A 25,394-nucleotide genomic window follows, 5' to 3' on the forward strand; every position below is an offset into this window, starting at 1 on the left:
CCAAAAGAGTAAAAAGAGAACCTACAGACTGGGAAAAAATTTTTGGACAGTACAAGTCAGACAAAGGTCTAATCTCCATAATCTGTAAGAAAATCTAACACCTCTACAACAAAAAGACAAATAATACTATTAAAAAATGGGCAAAGGAAATGAACAGACACTTCACCAAAGAAGACATTCAAACAGCCAATAGAAAATGTTCACCAATTGTTAATAATTATATCTAATGATAGAATTTTAAATAGTTTTTATTTTTGTTTTCATATTCCTTGTAATGACTCAGTCTTCTACAGTAAATATGATTAGGAAATATATTCACAGAAATCAAAATTTTAAAGGTACAAATGAGTTCACAGTAAAAATTCCTCACATCTCCCTGTTACCAACCATTCAATTCTCCTTTCTGAAAGTAAAAAAAGTAATCAGTTTCCTATGTAAGTTTTCTGAAATATTTTATACAAGTAGTCCCCAACTTATGAAGTATCTGAGATATGACAAGCCGCACTTACAACCATCTGGTTTTTTTTTTTTGTACATCTTCTCGTTAGGAATATGTTCTACATACAATGTTGCAGTGCGTAATTTGCTGATGTTATCATTCTCAGATGTTCATTCACAGATGCTCAAAGATCAAATTTATAAAGATCCTGATAAAAAACTAATAATAATGAAAACTTAAAAAAAAAAAACGGGGTATTCAACTTACATCAGAACCGACCTACAACAGAGTCGGCAGAGCAGAACCCCATTATAAGTCAGGGACTACTTGTATACAGAATAATAAAGAAAATGTGTGTATATGTGTGTGTTCACAGATATACATATATGTCTTAGTTTCCTAGTGCTGCCATGAGAAGAACGTCACAAGTGGGTGGCTTTAAAGAACAGGAATTTACTGTCTCTGTTTTGGAGGCTAGACGTCTAAATCAGGGCTTTGGCTCTAAGGGAGGGTCCTTTCTGATCGGTAGCTCTGGGCATTCCTTGGTGTTAACCCACTGCAGCATCCACTCTAAATCCAAAATCTCATCATCTAAATAATCTAAATTAGATATGCATGAGACTAACACAGTTCATGCTGGAGAAAAATTCCTCTCCATCTGTGGACCTGTGAAACCTAGGATACAAGTTATCTGCTTCCAAAGGACAATGGTGAAACAGGCACAAGGTAGACATTCCCATTCCAAAAGGAAGAAATGGGAGGGAAAAGGAGGTCATGGGTACCAAGCAAATCCAAAACCCAGAAGGGCAAAACTCATTAGAATTCAAGTTTTGAAGTCCCCTGTTCTCTAGGTATATCTGGGCAACAGCACCACCTTCCAGACTCCGGCTGTTGGTCCCACTCTCTGGATTGTGGGCTGTGGGTGGAGGCCCCTGGGCCCTATACATCAGCCCTACTTTCCATGCCTACTGGGGCAGGAAGCCCCAGCCCTGGGCAGCCCCATTTTCCCAGCTCACAGAGTCGCTGCCCACACCTCCTCAACTTTGATCAGTGGCCCCATTTTCTAGGCCCACTGATGCAGCAGCGCCACCCTCTGGAACCGAGGTGGTGGTCCTACCCAGTGAAACCTAGGTAGCAGCCCTATCCATTAAAGCCTAGGCAGTAGTCCCATCCTTTAAAACCCAGGAAGCAGCTACTCTGCCACACATGCTTCTTCCAACAGCCCTGCTAGCGTCTGAACTGCTCCTCAGTTCACCATTTTCATATTCTCGGAACACAATAAATTAGCCAAGTAGCTCCAATGGCCTGTTTTCTGCCTGCTGAATTCCGGGAATCTGACAGCTTTCCTTCGTTTTTGTCAGTCTCTGACCCCTTCAATCTAAACTGAGTGTTTCTGCTGAGATGGCTGACTGGAGACATAGGTTACATGCTTATCTTCAAGTTCTGGTTTCTTTTTGCTTAAAAGTTCATTTCTAAATCTATGTCTTTCCTCTTGCATCCTACTATAAGTAGCAAGGTGAAACCAAGCCAAATCAAAGACCCCCAGCCAACTTAAAGACACTTTGAGGAGCACAGGTGAGATCACCACAGCCACCTAGCCGAGTACAGTCTTCATTGGGTGACCCCCCCAACTTAGTTGCATGAACTAAATAAATGTTTACTGTTGTATGCCACTGGTATTTTCTCTTTTTGTTCTTTTATGGCAATAACTAACTGATACACAACCAAAGGAATTTTTCTCTCAATAAGATACAACCTGATGGGCCACAAATGATTAAATAAAAGCTCCTAAATACGTTTACTTTAAAATTTAAGTAACTTTGTAACTCTTCCTTTTTGAGATTACAGAAGTCTGTGTGTATGTATATATATATAATATACATATATATGCATATATAGTATAGTTTTGTACCAGATTTATTTTTCACTAAACATTATGTCATATACACATTTCTTTATCATTAAAACTCTTCAAAATTGTGACTTTAATGGCCATAGTATTATATCATGAATTTCTCTATTTCCTTATATTGAACATTTACATTCAACATTTCTCATCCTTAATCCTATCTAAGCCATTCACTCCTATGATGACAACTAAATCTTGTCACTAAATAATCTCATTTTCAAACAGCAAGTACGAGCAGTCCTTGGATTATGAACATCCGACTTACGGACAACTCATACTTGCCCTTTAATGTTTTGTAAATGTGCCCTCACTTTGAAACAACTGAACCAACCCCTACTCGCAACATATTCTTCATCACAATTACCTTTAGTTGCTACAGGTGCAGCTTTTAAATCACTGAAAAGGCTTCTAGGTTTTTTCCTGCACTAAAGTAAGGCTAAATAAGAACCGTATGCACCTGTTCCAACTTACCTACAAATTCTTAAAGACACCCTCAGGGAACAGATCTTGTTCGTAGCCCAGGGACTGCCTGTATTCCGACCATCACCTTTTATCTTTCCAACTCATTCCCTCTAATATGTTCTATTTTATGAAACTTACTATTTCCCCCCATGTAAAATACTGTGTGTATTATATTTGTCAATTCGATTAATATCTAGAAATTAATTTTACTCTTTAAGTGATTTCCCAAACGCTAAAGCTTTGCTTGTAGGACAGACTATTCACTGCAGCTACAATTTATTTTAACCCAAGTGTATCCAAAATTAGGACATTATTCCTGTGGGTAAACAGAATTCATTTCATGACAAGCCATTTCATAACCTTATTATAAAACTCATTACCTTTTTATGATAATTTAATGTAAATAAAGGTAAAAATCATTAAGGAATCTATTTCATGCTATCCTCAAAATATTCTCATGCAGCCAAGTTAAGATAAATTATTTTTAAGTTACCCCAAAATTCGGTAGCTGAGTAATATTCAGATTTAAGAATTTGTAGTTCTTATTCTTAATTGCTGGCAGTCAAATTATAATTTTCCATAACTTCAGTGATATAGCTTTCAGTATTTCTATGATTTCAGAACTGAATGATAAGATTAAAGTATGGCTCCCAGTCAAGAAAAACTTAAATAGCATCTACAGTGTATGTCCAATATTGTGTTAACAAATATTAAGATGAAAAAATAAGTAAAGGTAAAATCCTTGTCCTTGAAAAGTTTGCAATATAGATAGACAAGTATACAGACACTGCAAATATAAATAAATATATTTAACATTATTCTCACCTTTATCACAAGGAAAACATCTTGGGAAGGATAGGTGATAGAAAAAATAGCTGATCTTGCCAGAGTGGTAATGGCGGCAGGTGGTATATGTGGACGTAACAACCCTTTCATCTGCTCAGAATTAAGGTCAAAATAAAAGTTTTCTGAAATCTAAAAAACAGGTTCATATATTAAATTTTAAAATCAATGCATTTTACAAAAACTCACAAAAATCATCTATACCTAGTCTTAAAATATTATAGATACTAGAACACTATACTCTAACCTACAGTTTATCTTACATTTCACTGAGACCATCTTTATACGTCTAAGTCAAAGCAAAAGAAATGTAAAAACTATTTAGAAAATAAAATATAATAAACATATTCTAAAGAATCATATACTAAACTCTTTTGATTAAAAATGTAACCTTTAATAAAGTACACAGAGAAATTATCACTGAGATGAATTACTCCAAATTAAGTTTTTAAAAAATTACATGAACAGTATCTCAGCAGTTTAGACTTAGCAACTACAAGTTGCTGGAGCAGAGTTCCACTGCAGAAATCCGTATCTTATATGTTAACAGCAAAAGTCACTGAAGACACTTGAAGTTTCTACATACACTAGACTTAGAATATTAAATTAAGAAATGTTGTATGAGATAGCACTTTGAAAAACTCCGAAGTGTAATAAAGATATGATAGTAAAATTCAAGACATAATATTTAAAATATACATAAATGACCTTTTAGCTAGTGAGAATTTGGAAATTATACCAACAAAAACTCACTGTCATAATCAGTGTCTTCTCATATACCATTTAACTAAAATGCTTTTCTTGTATTATGTTTTCTATTTCTTAAAAGAAAGTTGTTATTGGTTCTTGCTTTTGAAACTCTTTCAATGAGACAAAACTAGGTTTCATCAATTATCTTTTTTAAAAAGAGCCATGCTTAATAATTCTCAAAAAAAAAACAATTACTTATTCATCTTATAAAAGAACTTAAAAACATTTCTAAAATCTCTGATTGTGACAAAAGGCTACATTCAAATTATATAACCATACCTTTTTCTTTTCCTTGACATCATATAAAGCCAAACTTGCAAAAATGGGTTCAATTTCAATCTCAAACCTTTAAGAAGAAAAAAGATACAGTAATTTAAAAACAAATATAAAAAAAAACATAGGAAATTCCCATTCCAAAAACATTTTCTACGTCTGGGTCTCTGCCTACACTACACCTTCTTCCTAAAATACATTTTTTCATGTGTATCTTTCACAGTGTAAATCAACCATTACTTCTTCTAGGTAATCCTCCTTGATTTCTCCAGCTACAAGTACTCTCAAACTTCCTAAAAGCTCCACAGCATTTTATCATTTCTATTTTGTAGCACTACTTACTTTCCCACCTGTAATTTGGTTATTTATATACATGGTAATATTTACATTTTAAGTAAGCTTTTAAAAATAAAGGCCTAATACAGTGTATTTTTTCACATTATAAATTATATAGTCAATGCAAAATACTTTTAAAAATACGTAAAAATATATGCATATATGTGCTGGTATATAGAAAGAAAATTTATATTCTGTATCAGGAATTGGCAAACATTTTCTATAAAAAGCCAAGATTTCAGGCTTTATGAGCTATATGGTCTCTGTCATAATTACTCAATTTAGCCATGTACAGCAAAAGCAGCCAGACAATATGTAAATAAATGAAGATGACTGTGTTTGAATAAAACTTTGGTTATGGACACTAAAATCTGAATTCATGTAATTTTCTCATGTTACAAAATATTATCCTCCTTTTAATTTTTGCAAATACCATTCTAGCTTGCAGTCTGTACAAAAACAGGCAGTGGGCAAGATTTTGGTCCACGGGCCATAGTTTGCTGATCCCTATTGATACATATGAGTATACTGATACATATGAGGATATCATCAATCTTCCTACTAAATTATAAACTTTTTTGAGGGTATTTTTTATATTCATCTTTAAAACCACCACAAAGGTAGCACAATGTTTAGCCTAAAGGTAGATAATTAAAAATACTTATTACATAAATAACTCCCATGTTTAATTTTTTTATAAAGCGTTCATATAATGTGATTTATGGGCAGAAACGAACTAAAACACTCAATACCAGGAAAGATATTGATAAAGAGGGTAGTAATTCCTAAAATTATCTTAATTAGTTTATGGCTAGGTCTTTATTTTTGTTGCTCTCAGCATTTTACATACACACACACACACACTCTCTCTCTCACTCTCTGCTGGACTCAGTTTACTAAAATGTTGTTTAGAGTTTCTACAACTATGTCTACGTGTGAGATTGGTCTATGAAATCGTAGTTATGGGTTGAACTGTGTCCCCCAAAAGATATGCTGAAGTCCTATGAATGTGACCTTGTGAACTTCGCGTACGTATTTAGCTAACATGAGGTCATACCGGAGTAGGGCAGACCCTAATCCAACATGACTGGTGTCCTTATAAGAGGAGAGAGACACAGAGGGAAGATGGTCATGTGAAGACAGAAGAAGAGGTAGGAGTTATGCTGCTGCGAGCCAAGGAACGTGTGGGGCTAAGAGAAACTAAATTTGCCCTCATAGCTTTTTTAAAAAGATATAGACAAGGGACTATCTTCCCCCAGAGCTTTCAGAGAGACCATGGCCCTTCTAACGCCCTGAATTTGGACTTCTAACCTTCAGAAGTGAGCGAGAATAAATTTTTGTTATTCTGTCACCCAGTTTGTGGTACTATGTTATGGCACCCCTAGGACACTACAGTGTGGTCAACATTATACAACTTCATAAAACAAGCAGGGAATTGCTCCCTCTTTGTCTGTTCTCTGAAAGGGTTTATTTCTTAAGTCACTTCTTCCCTGAATGTTAGAAAGAATTTACCAGTGAAGCCATTTGGAACAAATTAGCATTTTCAAAACAAGTTATAACAGAACTTTGACCCCTAGGTCAAATTTGATAATCACATCGTAAATATTTTTACATCGTTAGTGATTTTTACTTATTCTATCAGTTAATATAAGAATTATGTTAAAATTTCTCACTATTATTGTAAATGTTCCTTTTTGTCCTTGTAGTTCTGTACTTTGTGTTTTATATATTTTGAGGTTTTATTACTGTTGTTGTTAGGTGCCACAGAGTCGGCCCCAGACTCATGGCAACCCATGCATTACAGAGCAGAACTGCTTACATCTACCATGTAAACTGAATATTTTATTATTATAAAGGGCCCTTCTTTATCTCTGTATGCTTTTGTCTTAAAGTACAATTTGTCTGATATTAATAACTGTTAGCATTTATTTGGTCTATTTTCACCCTTTAACTTTTAACCTTTTTATATCCTTACAGTTTAGATGCATCTCTGTAAGGAGTATGAAGTTGGGTTTTGTTTATATCTTCATTCTGATAATACCAAAAAGAAAAAAATCAAATCTCTTGCTGTCAATTCTGGGTCATAGCGATCCTATAGAACAGAGTAGATCTGCCCCTTAGGGTTTCCAAGGAGCAGCTGGTGGAACTGAACTGCTGACCTTCCGATTAGCACCCAAACTCTTAACCACTGCGCCACCAGGGCTCCACTCTGACAACAGCTCTCTTTAAATTAGATGACTTAGTACACTTATATTTCACATAATTATTGATATAGTTGGCTTATGCCTACCATTTACTAATTGTTTTCTATTTTTTCTTGTGTGTTCCATTTATTTTGTCTCTCATTTCTTATCTTCTTTTGGATTATTTTTTATTATTTCATTTTCTATATTACCATGGCAGTAATATACTTTTTAAAATATACTATTAGTGGTTATTCTACGTTTACAAATTATTACGACGTATCAAATGTTGATGTTACTTGGTATTTTTATCCTCTTCCTAGACAATAAAAACACTTTCAAATGCTTGAACTCCATTTATTTCACTCCCAATTTATACAGCACTGTTGTCACACAAACCTTGTAAGAGATCATTACACATGCCTTAGATAGTCAAGTTCATTTAGACTTACCTACATATTTACTGTTTTCATTGCTTTTAATTTCTCCCTGTATCTCTGAACATTCACCTGGGCTCATTTTTCTTCTACCTAAAGAGCAACCTTTAATGTTTCCTTTAGTCAGGCCTGCAACTAATTAATTCTCTCTATTGTTACTTGTCTACAAATGTCTCTATTTCACCTTCATTCTTCAAGATAAAAATATTCTTACACTAAGTATAGAATTCTAGCTGCCAGTTATTTTTATTGTTTTGAAGGTATCTTTCCACTATCTTTGCTTCCATCGTTTTGACTGAGTCTAAGAGATGTCAGTCTACTTACTGCTATTCTCAGGACAGCGTATCTTTTCTTCTCTACTTTTAAGATTTCCTTACCTTGTTTAGAGTTCAGCAGTTTTATAATGATGTGCCTCAGTACAGATTTCTTTTTATTCTTTGCTTTGGAATTAACAGGCTTCTGAAATCTTTAGCTTTATATATTTCTTCAGTTTTGGAATATTCTCAGCCACTATCGCCCAAAACACTGTTTCTGCACCACTCTCTCCTTTTCTACTGAGACTACAAATACATGTGTTTGTGTGCCTTTTACTCTCCCTTCTGTATCTTCTATCCATTTGTCTCCCTGTGCTCATTTGGATTTTTTTTTTCTTTTATTTTCTAGTAATCTGCACTGCTTTTAAATCTATTTACTGATTATTAATTTTGGTTACTGTATCTCTCAGTTCTGAAATTTCCATTTGGCTCCTCTTTTTTATAATCTCCAGTTCTCTGTTGAAATTTTTCAGTGTTCTCTTTTATCTTCTTAAATATGGCAAACAATTACTTTAAAGTCACTATCTAAAACTTCTGTATTTGGAATCTCTGCAGGTGTGCTTCTATTATCTATTTTCACTGCTGATTTTTATTCTTACAGTCTTGACTCTGTGTGTTTAGTTATTTCCATTTATGTGTCAAACATTTCAATATTGTTTATAAAAATAATCTGAAATTTGTTGTTGTTGTATGCTGTCGAGTTGATTTCAACCGATAGCGACACTACAAGACAGAGTAGAACTGCCCCATAGGGTTTCCTAGGCTGTAACTTCACAGGAGCAGATTTCCAGGTCCTTTCTCCCATGGAGCGGCTGATGGGTTGGAACCACTTTTTGGTTAGGAGGTGAGTGCTTAACCATTACATCATTAGGGCTCCTATTTGATATTTAGGACAATGTTATTTCCCTCCAAGAGGATTTACATTTGCTTCTGGGCACGTGGGGGACTACTAATCAGGGAACCTCACAATCCAATTTCAGAGATTTAGATCATTCAAAGCTGAACTGCAGAACCTAAGAAGACATATTTTATTAAATCGTATTCCTAAAGTAGAGCCATTTAGGATGCCAATCCAAAGCACAGGAGTTTCACCAGGACTACCTGGCCTTCAACTTTAGTTAGCCCTAAACTCCAACTTCTGTCTCACTTGCCCCACAAGTCTTTTTAAAAAAGTGATGCTCGGCCTCAGCAATCAGTATACACCCTGCTCTCATCCTGGACTCTCATCCTCCACTAATCTAGACAGAGTAATTCTTTACGATTTTGCTAGCTCTCTGACACCTTCAAGCAGATTTCTTCAAAAATTTGCTACCTTTTCTAGTTTCATCAGTGGGAGTGTATCTGAATCACCAAGTCCTGTATTTCCAAAAGTTGAGGTACTACACATTTTTTAATCTTTTAAATAAAACAAAACACTATTCTACTTCAAAGGATACTTATCTAGATAAAGGGGTAGGTTTCCAATGTTTCTAATACTAACTTCCATAGCAACACTTTGGAGAAAGAGGGACAGAAAGTTTCTAAATATTTGAAGGGACTAACAAAACAAACCTAGAAAAAATTCTTAACAAACTAGACAAAATGAAAGACTCATTTCAACTGATTTAAAATGCATGAAAAAGTAAACACACTTCTAAAAGCATATACAGAGTAAAATATAAAGTTATTTGTAGCTTGAGGCATGCAAAAGATACTTTAAAAATGCAACTTTTTATTGGTACAATTCTGAGATATATTTAGGCAGAAACAAATGGTACATACTACTATTTGAGTATTCACTAATAAGGTCCAAAAACATTTGCTCTTACCAAAGGTCTTCAAAGGTTACTAGGGGCAAGAGTTATTGCTCAGGGGACAGCTGATGGAAACATTTGGAAATGGATAGTGGTGATGGTTGCAGAACATGATGAATATAATTAATGTCACTGAATCGTATGTGTCAAAAAATGTTGAAATGGCAAATGTTTTCTTATATATATCTTTAACATAATAAAAATAAAGGGTCTCAAATTAAACTCAGTAGTTCAATACTATGTACATAGACACACATACACACGCACACAGACACTCCATATATGTTTGTTAAATAAGTGAATCTGTCCAACAACATACTTTTTTTTTTTCTTCCATTTTTGAAGAGAAACACTATAGTTGCCCCAACAGACAGTGATAGTTTTGCTAGTCTCTTAGGTATGGGATAAACCTATTGCCGTCGAGTCGATGCCAACTCATAGCGACCCTACACAACAGAGTAGAACTGTCTCATGCGGTTTTCAAGGCTGTGATCTTTACAGAAGCAGACTGATACATCTTTCTCTACAGAGCAGATGGTGGGTTCAAGCTGCCGACCTTTAGGTTAGCAGTCAAGTGCTTAACCACTGAGCCACCAAAGCTTCTTATAGAATAAAATCCCCCTAAAAATGATGTTAATCTTTTTTAAGAAAAGCTTACTTACGTAAGAAGAGCTCATCTACTAAAAATGATACAGAGATAGTGTTATGGGTTGAATTCTGTCCCCCAAAAAGATTTGCTGAAGTACTATCCCCCACTACCTGTGAATGTAACCTTACATGGAAATAGAGTCTTTGGAGATGCAATTAGTTAACATGAGGTCATACTGGAGTAGGGTGGGCCCTAATCCAATATGACTGGTATTTTTGTAAGAGGAGAAGAGACACAGAGACAGAGAGACACATGCGGAAGAATGCCATGTAAAGACTGAGGCAGAGATTGGAGTTGTGCTGCCCACAAGCCACGGAAAGCCTAGGGCTACCAGAAGATGGAAAAGGCAAAGAAGGAGTTCCCCTAGAACCTTCAGTAAGAACATGGTCCTGCTGATATCCTGAATTCAGGCTTCTAGCCTCCAGAACTGTGAGAGTAAATTTCTGTGGTTTAAACCATCCAGGTGGTAATCTGTTATGGCAGCCCCAGGAAAGTAACACAGACTTTATAGTGATTTTTTTTTTCCCCCTAAATGAAGATGCCATTAGGTAACAGGAGGTCATACTGGAATAGGGTGGGGACCAAATCAAAAAAAAAAAAGAAAAAAAGGATAAGAAACACAAAGAGAGAGATACAGAGGAATGCCTGAGGTTACCAGAAGCTAGGAAGAGGTACAGAGAAGTAGAAGGGTCATGAAAAGATAGCGGCAGAGATTGGAGTGATGCATCTACAAGGAGCTAAGAAGAGACAGGGAGGATATTCCCTTAGAGACCAGGGCCCTGCTGACACCTTCATTTCAGATTTCTCACCTCCAGAATTATAAGACAATAAATTTCTGGTTGTTTTAAGCCACCCCATTTGTGGTACTTTGTTACAGCAACCCTAGGAAACTAATACACACACATATTGCTGGTTGATGATGTAAAATGGTATAGCCACTTTGGAAACCAGTTTGGCATTTCCTCAAAAAGTTTAACATGAAGTTATCATATCACCCAGCATTTACTATTCCTACTTATCTACCCAAGAGAAATGAAAACATTTGTTCATGCATAAACTTCTACACAAATGTTCATAGCAACATGATTCATAATAGCCAAAAACAGAAATAACCCAAATGTCTACCAACTGGGGAATGAATAAACAAATGTGGTGTATCCATCCAATGGAATATCAGTCTGTCATAAAAAGAACAGAAATACTGATACATGCTACAATATACATGAACCTTGAAAACATAATATTAAGTGAAATAAGTCAGACACAAAGGACCATATATAGGAAATACCCAGAACAGGCAAATCCATAGACAGAGAAAATAGACTGGTCTTTGCCTAGGCTGCGGAAGCTGAGAAAAACGGAAAGTGACTGCTAATCGGTATGGAATTACTTTTTAGGGTGATGAAAATGTTCTAAAATTGATCGTGGTGATGGTTGCACAACTCTATCAATATACTAAAAATCACTAAATTGTACACTGGGTGAATTTACTTTGTGTACACCAAGTGAATTATATAGTAGGTGAATTATATCTCAGTAAAGCTGTTATTTAAAAAAAAAAACAAAAGTGGAAAAAAATTCAAATGTTCCTCAATTAATGAATTTATAAACAAAATGTGGCATAGTCATACAATGTACAGTGGAATACTATTCATCCATAAAAAGGAATGAAGTACTGATACATGGTACAATATTAATGAACCTTGAAAAAAGAGATTTCACTGTTTTTTCAAGCTTTAAGAATAATTGTGCAGCTTTAACAAAGAGTTACCTTCACCTGTGAGCCAAAATGCTTTAAAGCTCAGTTTCATATGTAAGTTTAAATGCTCAATAGCATTTAAAGTGACGTATAGAAGAATATTATTTCTCAAAAGGACACAAATACAAGTATAAAATCTACTAGGATTGTTATACTCAAAATATCACCCCAGAAAATAAACGTTTATATAGTAAAAGAAAAAAATACTCACTTGAGTGATAAACATTTTACAAGAAGTCTTTGACCAAAATGTTCTTTGGGTACATCAGGAACACTAAGTCGTTCTATTGGTTCTTCCTACAAATTGACAAATAACATCAAAATGAATATCCTTATCATCTTTCAGCCCTTTATAATTTATCTTTTTAAGAACTTATTTTACTAATCCTTTTAATCTTCACAATTTAACACTGGGGAAAATAACTTATTTGTACTATTAGATCATAAGTGTGTTCAACTCACAGAAGTTACTCATTAAGAATAATAAATTCACTAGTATAAAAAGTGTATTTCATTTACAGAAATAATGGCTATATTTCAACTAAGTTTTACTCTCTGTATTATTACAAGTCTACGATATATAATTCAGGGATCCTGGTGGCACAGTGGCTAACAGCTAGGGCTGCTAATCAAAGGGTAGGCAGTTCGAATCCACAAGCCACTCCTTAGAAACCATATCAGGCAGCTCCACTCTATTCTATAGGGTCACTATGAGTTGGAACTGACTTGACGGCAATGGGTTTGGTTTTGGTATATATAATTCATACTCCTAAAACCTCTATCTTAATAATCATTATTTGCTTTTTTATATTTTATAATACCTCATCTGGTGATGGATGCAAAGCAAAGAGTTCTTTGTGACGATTTGATTTCCTTTGGTCATCATTCTGATGGTCTATTTCTTCATTTGGAGTTCGATCAAGTAAATTGGGAAGCAAAGCATCAGGAAGTGAATTTTTCAAGTCAAAAATACTGCAGGCCCAGCTACCTCTTGGAGTATCATCTATCGACATTGAACGTCTTTTAAGATCATCCTGTCATGTAAAACATTAAATATATTAATTAATTAACTAAAAGAAATTATTTTAAAATACCTTCTAATAGTCATATAATTTAAAAGTATTACTTGCTCATCCTGGTAGTTGTTGCCATCTGGAGCTTCATCAGATTCAAAGACCTGTTTTGGTAAACCTTTTTGCCTTTCTTTCTGTTTATCTAATGTATTAGGATTAAATCCTGTTCCCAGCTTGTGATACCTATTCAAAATAAATAATTAAATAAATCTCAATTTTAAAAAATTCTCACTTTTTAATCATTATTACATAACAAGCCGACTGTTCTCGGCATTATTTTTTTTTTGCAAATTACCCTGTTTGTCTGTTGTATTGTGTTTTAAGTCAAAGTTTACACAGCAAATTAGATTTCCATTCAACAATTCACACACAAATTTTTCTGTGACATTGGTTACAATCCCCATAATGTGTCAGCACTCTTAACATGTAACATTTCTACCCCTCCTACTTCATTTCCATTCATCCAGTTTCCCTACCCCTCCTTGCCTTCTCATCTTTGCTTTTGTGTAAATGTTGACCTACTGGTTTCATATAGTTGACAGTTTAAAGGAATACAACAGAGGGTCCCAGACAGAGCTGGAGAAAAATGTAGAACAAAATTCTAACTCACAAAAACAGACCAGACTTACTGGCCTAACAGAGACTGGAGAAACTCCGAGGGTATGGCCCCCAGACACCCTTTCAGCTCAGTAATGAAGTCACTCCCGAGGTTCACCCTTCAGCCAAAGATTAGATAGCCCCATAAAACAAAACAAGACTAAAGGGGCACAACAACCCAGGGACTAGGAACTAGAAGGCAGGAGAGAACAGGAAAGCTGGTAATAGGGAACCCAAGGTCGAGAAGGGAGAGTGTTGACAGGTCGTGAGGTTGTTAACCAATGTCATAAAACAATATGTGTACTGACTGTTTAATGAGAAACTATTTGTTCTGTAAACCTTCACCTAAAGTACATTTTTAAAAATTACTATATATATATATATTTTATAAAGCTTTGAGTCTTAAAAATTTTAACTAATCAAAAACAAAGTTTTTTGTTATAGCTCATTATGTCTTAAACAACCTAAAGCTGAAAACTTGTGAAATGAAAAACAGCAAAATCTTTAACACCATTGTGTACATATAGTTACATAAATACACATAAAACTAAGAACTGTTAAATGAATATATTCTTTCTAACAACCCAATATCCAAGAACATTAAAGAGAGACACCAAGGGCAGCTCAAAGAGCAATTACTGTTCATGATTCAACATGCTGTGTAGCCAAACTGTGAGAAAATTTTAATTGGGGCAAAAACAATTATGATTACCAGAAGAGGTATAGTTCTTGCTATCTGCCAATTAATGAAATAAGGGGATCACATTTGACATGAATCATTCACATCCTGCCTTGTTGCTAAAGTTATTGAAATAGCAGCTACATGATATTAACATCACAACATAATCACAAAATAAAAGAGCACTTTTCTCAGGAAGAACAAATATAAAGACATTCATTACAGTAACGTGAAAGGTATTATTCAACAGATGTTTTAATCTTCCCTGAAATGTATAAAGTGCTTAATTTTTGATGTTGCATATCTAAGCTGCTCTGATAAATCAGAATGTTACATTCTGCCTCCTTTATGTCCTAAAAAAGTGACAGTATGGAATTCAAGACAGCTGAGAAGAATGATTCAGGATCATACTCCTTTTTTATATTATCATTCTGTTCCCCAGTCAGTTGTTAAAAGGTCCTAATGATATCTCATCCAATTCCATATCACCATTTCTATGACTTCATCTCTTGGCCTTCTCACCCTCACTTATTCTGCTCCCATCACAGTGACCTCCTTGTTATTCCTTGAACACTCTCAGCATGTTTCCAATATGGGGTCTTTGCATGTACTATTCTTATGTCTATCTAATACACTCTTTTTCCCTAATACACTCAACCCAGATATCCATGTGGCTACTTCCTTCAGGGGTCAGCTCAAATTCATCTTAACAGTATGTCTTCTCTGACTACTTACATAAAATAAAAAATTCAGCCCCTCCTCTTGGTCCTCCCTATCCCCCTCACCTCACTTTATTTTTTCTCCATAAAACTTACTGCATCATATCTATTATATGTTTACAAGTGTTTGTCTATTGTCTGTTGCCCTCACCACCCACTAGAATGTAAGCTTCATGAGGACTGGGAATTGGTTTTGTTCACTGCTGTCTCATTACTGCTTAATATAATGCCTGGCCTGGCACATACTAGACTCTTACTATTTGTTGAATAAATAACTCCATGAAGTATTTTCTGTCTTTACTCTTCTTTGCTGAACTATGGAAGAATTTTATAGCTTCATTTTATAGTACACTATTTCATTCTTCAACTATATCCACTCTGCCATTAAGCCCATCTCTTGAGTTTTCTTATATTTTTTCACTGATGAAAATTTTAATTTCCAAAAATAACTAGTTGACTTTTCGATAGTTACAATATTCTTTCACATCTCTTTGAGAATATTAATTATACTTATGGATCTTGATCTGTTGCTCAATTAACTATACCCTAAATTGTTAGTTCTTTTATTGTGTTTTGATAATTCTCTTTCAATCCATGAGTTTTCATCAAATACTTGGCAAATCTGGGTTCTATGCTCATCTTTGAATTTGTATTCCCCATATCTGTCTGGAAGTACTGTATCTGCTTACCCCAGTGCACATCCAGTGGTTATGGGACAGAGGGAGCTCACACTGCCAGGAAGAGTCTATCAGTACCTAGTCTTCTGGTTATGAAAGCTTCCTCTTCCTCCATAGTGTTGTCAACCACCATGGGTACTATCTTATCAGCACAAGCCCCCATAAGTACTGCTCCTAAGAGAGGCAGACACCTCTACTGTCACTGCTGTGCACAAGCAGTACAAGGGTTTCAAAGCAATCCAGTTCTCCCAACAGTTGCCCGAGGCCTCCCTTCCATTGCCTGTATTCACTGCTTCTGAGCTTAAAGCACTACTGAAGCTTTTGTATAAATCTTATCCCTAGGTTATTCTGTACTGTAGCTTTTCTCTTCTGTTTCAGTCACACCTATCTTCTATCTTTGAGGTACACCTCATAACTTCTAGTCTGCCCTTTTGTCTTTCATTTATCATGGCAGATAATGAATAATGTCTAGTTTCAAAACCAAACCAAACCCATTGCCCTCAAGTCAATTCCGACTCACAGCGACCCTATAGGACAGAATAGAACTGCCCCACAGGGTAATGACTAGTGTAATAGAATAAAAATATGAGCTTTAAAATTTGACACCCCTGGGTTCTAATCCCAGCTACTCTACTTTTTGGCTTGAGGGACCTCAGAGAAGTCACTTAACTACTCTTGAAACTGAGTATCTTATCTGTTGAAACCTTACCTGAGATGAGTATAAAGTTACCAATAAAACGCCCAGCATATAGTAAGTACCCAATAAATGTTAATTTCCTTACCCTCTTACCTAAATAAGGTCAGCAACCCCATTCTAAAATTAAATAGCAGATTCCATGATTCTGAGGTCAATGTGTTTTGCAACTAACCTCTTTTTATTAAGATTTCTCATTATAAGTTTCCAACATATATGCATAAATGTAAAGACTTTTGAATTATCTGACAGAGGAACACTTTTCTTCAGTAATGTCTAAAATCTGGTATACTTATCAAAATTTTGAGTTCATAAAAGCAGCTCTTCTTTATAAACAGCGGTAGATTGTGCTTGTATTAGGTGACACTAAAACTGAAAAGCATGTCAGCAGTATCCCCCAGAGTGATGCTTAGCACAATATTAAGCCCAGTGAAATAAGACAGAAGCCATAGGGCGAAACAATAAGCAATGGATACATCACTGTTGCTCTTGCTGTTTAGCAGATTACTTTCTTTGTGGAATCTACTCCAGTCCTTATGTTTCCTTTAGAAAAAAAAAATAAGGCTGAAAATTGTCAGTATGAAGATCCTTCTTCATTATGCAAATTAGTAAAGAAAAAGTAGTTTTATTTTGTTTCTTAATCTGACTTCACATTTCAAACAAAGTCCGTTGGAAAAATAAATTTTATGGTAGAACAAAACATTATTTTTTACAAATATTTGGCTGATATGATGGCACAGGTCCTGTAAGTATTTATTGATTTTTTATTGTAATTTAGATGAAGGTTTACAGAACAAACTAGTTTCTCATTAAACAGTTAGTACACATATTGTTTCATGACATTGGTTAACAACACGACATGTCAACACTCTCCCTTCTCGACCTTGGGTTCCCTATTACCAGCTTTCCTGTCCTCTCCTGCCTTCTAGTCCTTGTCCCTGGGCTGTTGTGCCCCATTAGTCTCATTTTGTTTTATGGGGCTGTCTAATCTTTGGCTGAAGGGTGAACCTCAGGAGTGACTTCATTACTGAGCTAACAGGGTGTCACGGGGCGGTGTGTTGGGGCGGGGGGGTCCTGTACTTAGTTAGTTAATAACAGGCAAACAGCTTGATCTGGAAAATTGGCTATTAAATTTTACTTAACAATTTAAGTCTCACCAAACTGTATTCCTTTGAGAAATATAAATTATTTAACAATATCCACCCCTAATTCCCTAAAAAGAATTTAGACTACAAAATCATTATCATCATATACCATTCATTATTAATGATCTATGATAATAGAGAAATACTATTCCCACAAACCTAATATTCAATAGGAAAAGTAAGTAAAAGTAATTATGGAACTCATAAAGAGAAAATGTCTATATACTAAAGTCTTTTGTTTTCACTTCTGTTTTTTTAAATGAATTTTCAGGTCTCTATTATTAGTCTACAGGGTCACTATGAATTAGAATGGGCTTGACAGCAACAGGTATTATTAATCTACCTTAATCCATTTATGAATCCTACTCAGTATTTTAAATGTTATAATAAACATATAACTTACTTTCTGATCACAATTGCCCAATCTTCAGTATAACTTCTTATACAATCTCTAACATGTGGATCCATTTCACTATTTTAAAAGAGAGAATATATTTGTAATTTACAGAAAAAGCTTTGATGTTTGATTTTGCTTACTGCAGTTCTTGTTCCTATATTAGGAAACAACAACACCACAAAAATAGGATCTAAATAAAATACTGGAAGGTAGCCTTTCTATACTTACACTAAAACCAAAAATAAGTAAATGTCTCCTTACCTTTCTTCTGGTACAGCTGAAACAAGAGTTCTGCAATCCCTAGGACTATAAACAACTTCAATATCATCTGGAGGAAATTCAATCAAATCCCTTAAAGGCCCAGAATCCACAGCTAAAGGATGAGTAATGAGGTAATCTTCCAAATCCACTGGATCCACTGCTTCAGTAAGGGGCACCTTTACAAAATGGGTAGGGGAAGGAGCATGAGAGGTGGACAGAAAGAGCAGTGAAAAGTTATTATTTTTTAAAAGATAGTAAGTTTTAACCTAGCTCTTTCTAAAATTTCAACAGATATCCAGTCAGATGCACTAAAGAAGCTATAAAGTGTTGGCCTGCTTACACTCCTTTATGCTTTTGGTCATACTCTCTTTAAACTTATTGCTTAGACCTTGCTCATGCCTCTCAGATAAAAACAGTGATAATAATTAACAATTTTATAATACTTTACAGTTTACAAAGTGCTAACTGGAAGATTTTTCTTTTTTGTATGTTTGGGATTTTCAATGCTAAATTCCTCAACAGTGTTTTTATTTTATATGCAGTTATCGTTGATTATTCTATTAAAAATGCATAACCAGATTATGGTAGGCTGAAAAATTCCCCTCCAAAGGATATCCACATGCTAATGTCTGAAACCTGTGAATGTTACTTTATATGCAAGAAAAAAAGGGGGGGTCCTTAGAGATGTGACTAAAGACCTTGAAATGGGAACATTTTTTTTTCCTTTTTTTTATTGTACTTCAGGTGAAGGTTTACAGAACAAATAGTCTCTCATTAAACAGTAGTACACATATTGTTTTATGACATTGGTTAACAACCCCACAACATGTCAACGTTCTCCTTTCTCAACCTTTTTTTTTTTTGGTGAAAATATACGTAGCCAAAGATACACCATTTCAAAAATTTCTGCAGGCACAGTTCAGTGACATCAACTACACTCTTCCAACTGTGCTGCTAATCTCACTTTAGATGAAGGTTTACAGATCAAAATAGTTTCTAATTAAACAGTTAGTACACATGTTGCCCTATGACAATGGTTAACAACCTCACAACACATCAACACTGTCCTTACTCAACCTTGGGTTCCCTATCACCAGCTTCCCTGTCCCCTTCTGCCTTCTAGCAAAATGGGAACATTTTCTGGATTATCTGGGTGTGCCCTAAATAAAATCACATGTATCCTTAAAAGAAGCCAGAGAGAGATTTGGGCCACACATAGAGAGGAAAAGGCCACATGAAGATAGGGCAGAGACAGATTTGAAAATGCTGGTCTAGAAGACAGGAGTGATGTGGTCACAAGCCAAGGAATGCTGGCAGTCACCAGTAAGAAACGAATCCCCCCTTAGAGCCTCCAGAGAGAGCACAACCCTGCCAACACCACACCTTGACATCAACCAGTGATAATGATTTGAGACTTCTGGCCTTCAGAGCTGTGAGAGAATAAACTTCTCTTGTTTTAGGCCACCCAGTTTGTGGTAATTTGTTACAGCAGCCACAGGAAACTAATACACAGACCCTGTGAAAAATATCTATTTCAAAAGATAGAAGATTCATGGCATTCCTTAGCCAAGCTGAAAATATACTTTTCAATAAGATAATGATATTTTTGTCTAATCCACGTAAGAAAAAATACTCAGGTAAAATTATGAAGGACATATAAAAAATCTGCAGTTGTGGACCAATGAAAATAAGAGCTTGTTATTTCTCAAGATGTTCAAATGGGTTAAAAACACTAAGATCTGCCTTTGTATAGTTCTCCATTACTAAGTAGAAGATGCATTAATTTATGCATGTTTGGACTGAACAACTAGTAAAAGGCAGGAAAACAACATTCTAAATATACTGAATAAAATAATGGATGCATAGTACATCATACAACACCCAAAACATACTGCTATTATTATTACCATTATCATGTTATCTCATTTAAACTTCCCCAAAATCTTGTAAGTTAGGCATTAATATCATTTCAGTTCTACAAACAAAGGTATTTGTGCTCAAAAAAGTTAAGAAACTTCTGAAAATAAAAGTCACAAAATGAAACAGCAGAAATTAGAAACTGGATCTTTAAACTCTAAAATTCACGATGTTTCTTCTTATAAGCATTCTATCTTATCCACCCTATTAAAAACACATTACACTAGGTGTTCATAACAGAGGGGAATAAAGCAGTCTAATAGGAAAAGAAAAATCTTTTTCAACTAATGTTGCCGGAAAAACTGGATATCACTATGGAAAAATAATGAATCTCAATTCACACACTACTATATATACAAAAATTAAGTTGAGATGAGTAACAGACATAAACATAAGAGCTAAAAGTATAAAACTTCTAGAAGAAAACATAAAAGAATGTTTTCACAACTTGGAAATAGGCAAACGTTTCTTAGACATAACTCATAAAGGGTTAATCATAAAAGAAAAAATTGATACATCAAGACACTATTAAGGAAAAAAATACAAATAAATCAAGAAAAAGAAATAAAAGGTATCCAGATTGGAAAAGAAGAAGTAAAATTATCTCTATTCACAAATGATATAATCCTATATACAAAAAAATCCCAAAGAGTCCACAGAAAAGCTTCTAGAGCTAACAGAGGAATTTAGCAAAGTTGCAGGTACAAGGTTAACAAACAAAAATCAGTTGGGTTTCTATACACCAGCAATGAAAAATCTGAAAGGGAAATTAGAGAAATAATTCCATTTAAATTAGCATCTAAGAGAATAAAATACCTAGCAATAAATCTAACCAGGGATGTGAAGGACTTAAACAATGAAAACAATAAAACACTGCTGAAAGATATTAAAGAAGATGAAAATAAATGGAAAGATGTTCCATGTTCATGGACTGGAAGACTTAATATGGTTAAGATGTCAATACTACCTAAAATGATCTACAGAGTCAACAAAATTCCGACAGCTTTCTTTACATAAATAGAAAAACCAATCCTCAATTTTATATGGAATGTCAAGAAGCCCTGAATAGTTAAAGCAATGTTGAAAGAGAAGAACAAAGTAGGAGGACTAACACTTCCTGATTTCAAAACATACTGTATACTGAAAGTAACAAAAACAGCCTGGTCAACAAACACACAGACCAATGGAATAGAATTGAGAGTCCAGAAATAAATCCACACATCTATGGTCAACTGATACTTGACAAGGGTGCTAAGTTCACTGGATGGAGAAAGAAGTGTCTCTCCAATAAATGATGCTCGGAAAATTGGATTTCCACATGCAGAAAAATGAAAAAGGACCCATGGCTCACACCATACACAAAAACAAATTCAAAATGGATTAAAGACCTCAATGTACAAACTAAAACCATAAAAGTCTTAGAAGAACAGGCAGAGACAGCACTGTCAGGCCTCGCCATCAACGATGGATTATCTGATGTAAAAACAAAAGCACAAACAGTAAAAAACAAAATAAATAAAAGGGATCTCATAAAAATTAAAAACTTCTGTTCCTCAAAATATTTTACCAAAAAAGTGAAAAGACAAGCTGACTGGGAGATTATCTTCAGAAACCATATATCCAACAAGACTCTAATAACCAAAATATATATAAAAATTCGACAACAACAAAAAGACAAATAACCCAATCATAAAATGGGCAAAGGACCTCAATAGATATTTTACCAAAGAGGACATTCAAATGGCCACCAAACACATGAAAAGGCACTCAGCGTTACTAGCTATCAGAGAGACGCAAACCAAAACCACAATGAAATACCATTTCACTCCCACTAGGATGACTAAGGAAACCCTGGTGGCACAGTGGTTAAGAGCATAGCTGCTAACAAAAAGGTCAGCAGTTCGAATCTACCAGCCACTCCTTCGAAACCCTGTGGGGCAGTTCTACTCTGTCCTATAGGGTCACTATGAGTCAGAATCAACTTGACAGCAATGGGTTTGGTTTTTTTGGTTTTAGGATTGCTGAAATTAAAACAAAAACAAACAAACAAAAAAAAACCAGAAAATAATAAACGTTGGCAAGGATGTGGGGAAACTGGAACCCTTATCCATTGCTGGCAGGAATGCAAAATGGTACAGGTGTTGTGGAAAACATAGTTCCTCAAAACAACTAAGACTAGAACTACCATATGACCCAGCAATTCCACTCCTATGTATATATATATACCCAAAAGACTTGAAAGCAGAGACTCAAAAAGAGACTTCTACACCAATGTTCACTGCAGCACTATTCACAATAGCCTAAAGGTGGAAACAACCTAAATGCCCACCAACAGATGAATGAATAAACAAAATGTGGTACATACATACAATAGAATACTACTCAGCCAGAAGGAAAAATGAAGTCTTGATACATGCTACAATATGGATGGAGCTGGAAGACATTCTACCCTGTCCTGTAGGGTTGCTATGAGTCGGCATCGACTTGACAGAAAGGGCTTGGTTTTTGATTTGGAAGACATTACACTGAGCGAAACAAACCAACCACAAAAGAGAAAATATTGTATGACCTCATTTATATAAAAAGATAAGGCAAATGTATAGACCAAAGTTTATCAGCAGTTACCAGAGATGGAAGGGAGGGGGAAAGAAGGGTTAATGGTGATGGAAAAATTAACTTTGCTAACTCGTGGGATATATGGTATCCCGACTACATTTTATGCCACTTGAGTTCTTTGGTAAGGAGGTAGCCCGATTTTAACACATTTAGCCTCAAGGTGGGAGCCTTTCCAAATGCGTGAATCTTAAGAATACTGAGTTGGAGTCCTCATTTTTGTGCAGATTGAGCACTATCTTAGGTAATGTCTCCTGGATGTGTGGATTTTCTTAATTGTTCACAGGCTTGCTTTTATTTCTGTGACATAAGCTGCCTCACTACATTTCCCAGTTACTATGTTCTCCTAAGAATGTATTTATCACAAGGATAAGCTGTTCCCAGTCTTCATTCAGTCACAGTGGCCATTTTCTCCCTGGCACCATTCACGTTCCCAGGTGTTAACTGTCTCCCTGCTTTTCTGGCTTTTAAACACTAAATAATGCCTTTGCAATAAGGAATAATGCATTGCAGTGGTACTTTTCAGAAGACTCAAACTCCTGTAAGTTATTCTTAACCCTGCATTCAATCTTAAGGTCCAGTCATTGCTACAGATGGAATGCACCGCTGTGAGCAGTTCTGCAGTATTCCAAGCAGCTCTTTCTGCTCCTCAGTTGTTGTCATGGTTTGAATTATGTCCCCCAAAAAATGTGTATATCAGTTTGGCTGGGCAATGATTCCTGGTACTGTGTGATTTCTCTATGTGTTGTAAATCCTGCCTCTATGATGTTAATGAGGGAGGATGGGTGGCAGTTGTGTTAGTAAGGCAGGACTTGATCTACAAGACTGGAATGTGTCCTGAGGCAATCTCTTGAGATATAAAAGACAGAAGTGAGCAGTGAGACAGGGGACCTCATACCATCAAGAAAGCAGTGCCGGGAGCAGAGCACGTCCTTTGGACCGGGGTCCCTGTGCAGAGAAGCTCCTAGTCCGGGGGAACACTGAAGAGAAGAAGGCCGACAAAGAGGAAAAAGCCTTCCCCTGGAGCTGACGCCCTGAATTTGGACTTTTAGCCTACTTCAACTGTGAGGAAATAAACTTCTCTTCATTAAAACCATACACTTGCTGTATTTCTGTTTTAGCAGCACTAGATGACTAAGACAGTTGTCAACACTGCTTTCGTTATAATGAAAAATACATAGTAGTGGTAATTTTCCTAAGATTCAAACTTCTTTAGTTTTATTTATGTGGCCTATCAGTACTGCTTTTAGAATAATGAAGAATACATTATACTGGTAATTTTCCTGAAATAAAAAATCCCTTTGCTCTGTTTATTTCGGCTGTAAGTACCGCTTCTGCAATAAAGAAGAATGCATTGTACCATGTTTTGAGAAGTTTCATGAAAAATAATAAAAAGGTTAAGAAGGAAACTAGAATAAAATGTATGTGGAGTCACTGCCAGGTGCTTTCATGTTTTACCTTGTGTTTTGCAAATTTTCGGAAAAAAAAAACAAAGATTGTATCATTGACTCATATTGGTACCAGCATCCACTGGTAAATGTATCATTGTGACTCATACTGGTACCAGCATTCACTGGTAAATATGCAATCCCAGACAATGGGTATCAAAATACATAACTCATGCCTTCCATTAGTGAAAATACACAGTATCAACAAAAAATGTAAAGGAGAAAATAACTGGGTCTTCAAAGGGTTATGCGTAGGGTTGCACAGCCAATTATTGTGATTGCTCTCAATAAGTTGTACACCTCTAAAAAGATGAACTGGTACAAGTTGTGTGATAGATATATTCACAACAACAACAAAAAGAAAAAAGAGTAGATGCTGAGGCTGCTCATGTACAACCAAACACCTCATGGGATTTGGTTCCTTAGTGTGGAGGACAAGGTCATAGTTTCATGACACATTCCAGTTAACTGGCCTAATAATGTGTTTAGTGCTTTTCTCCTACCTCCTAGTTTGTTGCAAAGTTCCTGGCACCTAAAAGCTTGCAAGTGGCCATTCGAGGCACAACAATTGGTCTCTATTCACTTGAAGCAACAGAGGAAGAAGAAGAGTCAGGAACAGGAGGAGGATATGGAGTTGTCTGGCTAATTGCCTCCATAAACAACTGCCTCCTTTGCCATGAGACCAGAAAAACTAGACAGGGCCCAGATACCATTACTGGACGTTTTTATCAAAAATTCCATAGAAGAATCCTGATCAAAAGTGGGAAAATGTAGAATGTAATTAAAAATCCCATGGACTCTAGCCATTGAGGGTGGATGAGCCCCTGAAACTACTGCCCTGAGATAATCTTTAAACCTTAAACCAAAAATGTCCCCTGAAGTTACCTTAAAACCAAACAATAGTTTAGCTTAATTAGTTAAAAAATGTCTAGCTTCCGGCAAGATGGCGCTCTAGGCAGAAACACCACGCCGTCCCTCCACAACAAAGATCCGAAAAACTAAGCCAAACAGAGAATCAACAATCCTG

General features: G+C 35.5%; 1 protein-coding gene across 4 annotated transcripts in view; it reads right to left on the reverse strand.

Moving 5' to 3' along the window:
• Positions 1-25,394, reverse strand: part of DOCK7 (dedicator of cytokinesis 7) — a 288,307-nt gene that overhangs the window by 207,314 nt on the left and 55,599 nt on the right. For all 4 annotated transcript variants that reach the window (XR_002823979.1, XR_002823980.1, XM_004369004.2 and 1 more), the window contains exons 3-9: positions 18,390-18,565; positions 18,135-18,203; positions 13,274-13,403; positions 12,969-13,181; positions 12,359-12,444; positions 4,683-4,749; positions 3,636-3,785 (exon numbers count right to left, since the gene is read on the reverse strand). Coding sequence is in view for 2 of the 4 variants with exons in the window: in XM_004369004.2 (XP_004369061.1) it covers positions 3,636-3,785; positions 4,683-4,749; positions 12,359-12,444; positions 12,969-13,181; positions 13,274-13,403; positions 18,135-18,203; positions 18,390-18,565 (891 nt within the window). In the remaining 2 variants the exon portion in view is untranslated. The remainder of the gene's footprint in view (positions 1-3,635; positions 3,786-4,682; positions 4,750-12,358; positions 12,445-12,968; positions 13,182-13,273; positions 13,404-18,134; positions 18,204-18,389; positions 18,566-25,394) is intronic.

This window comes from Trichechus manatus, unplaced genomic scaffold (genome assembly GCF_000243295.1).
Source record: "Trichechus manatus latirostris isolate Lorelei unplaced genomic scaffold, TriManLat1.0 scaffold00003, whole genome shotgun sequence".
NCBI lineage: Eukaryota > Metazoa > Chordata > Mammalia > Sirenia > Trichechidae > Trichechus > Trichechus manatus.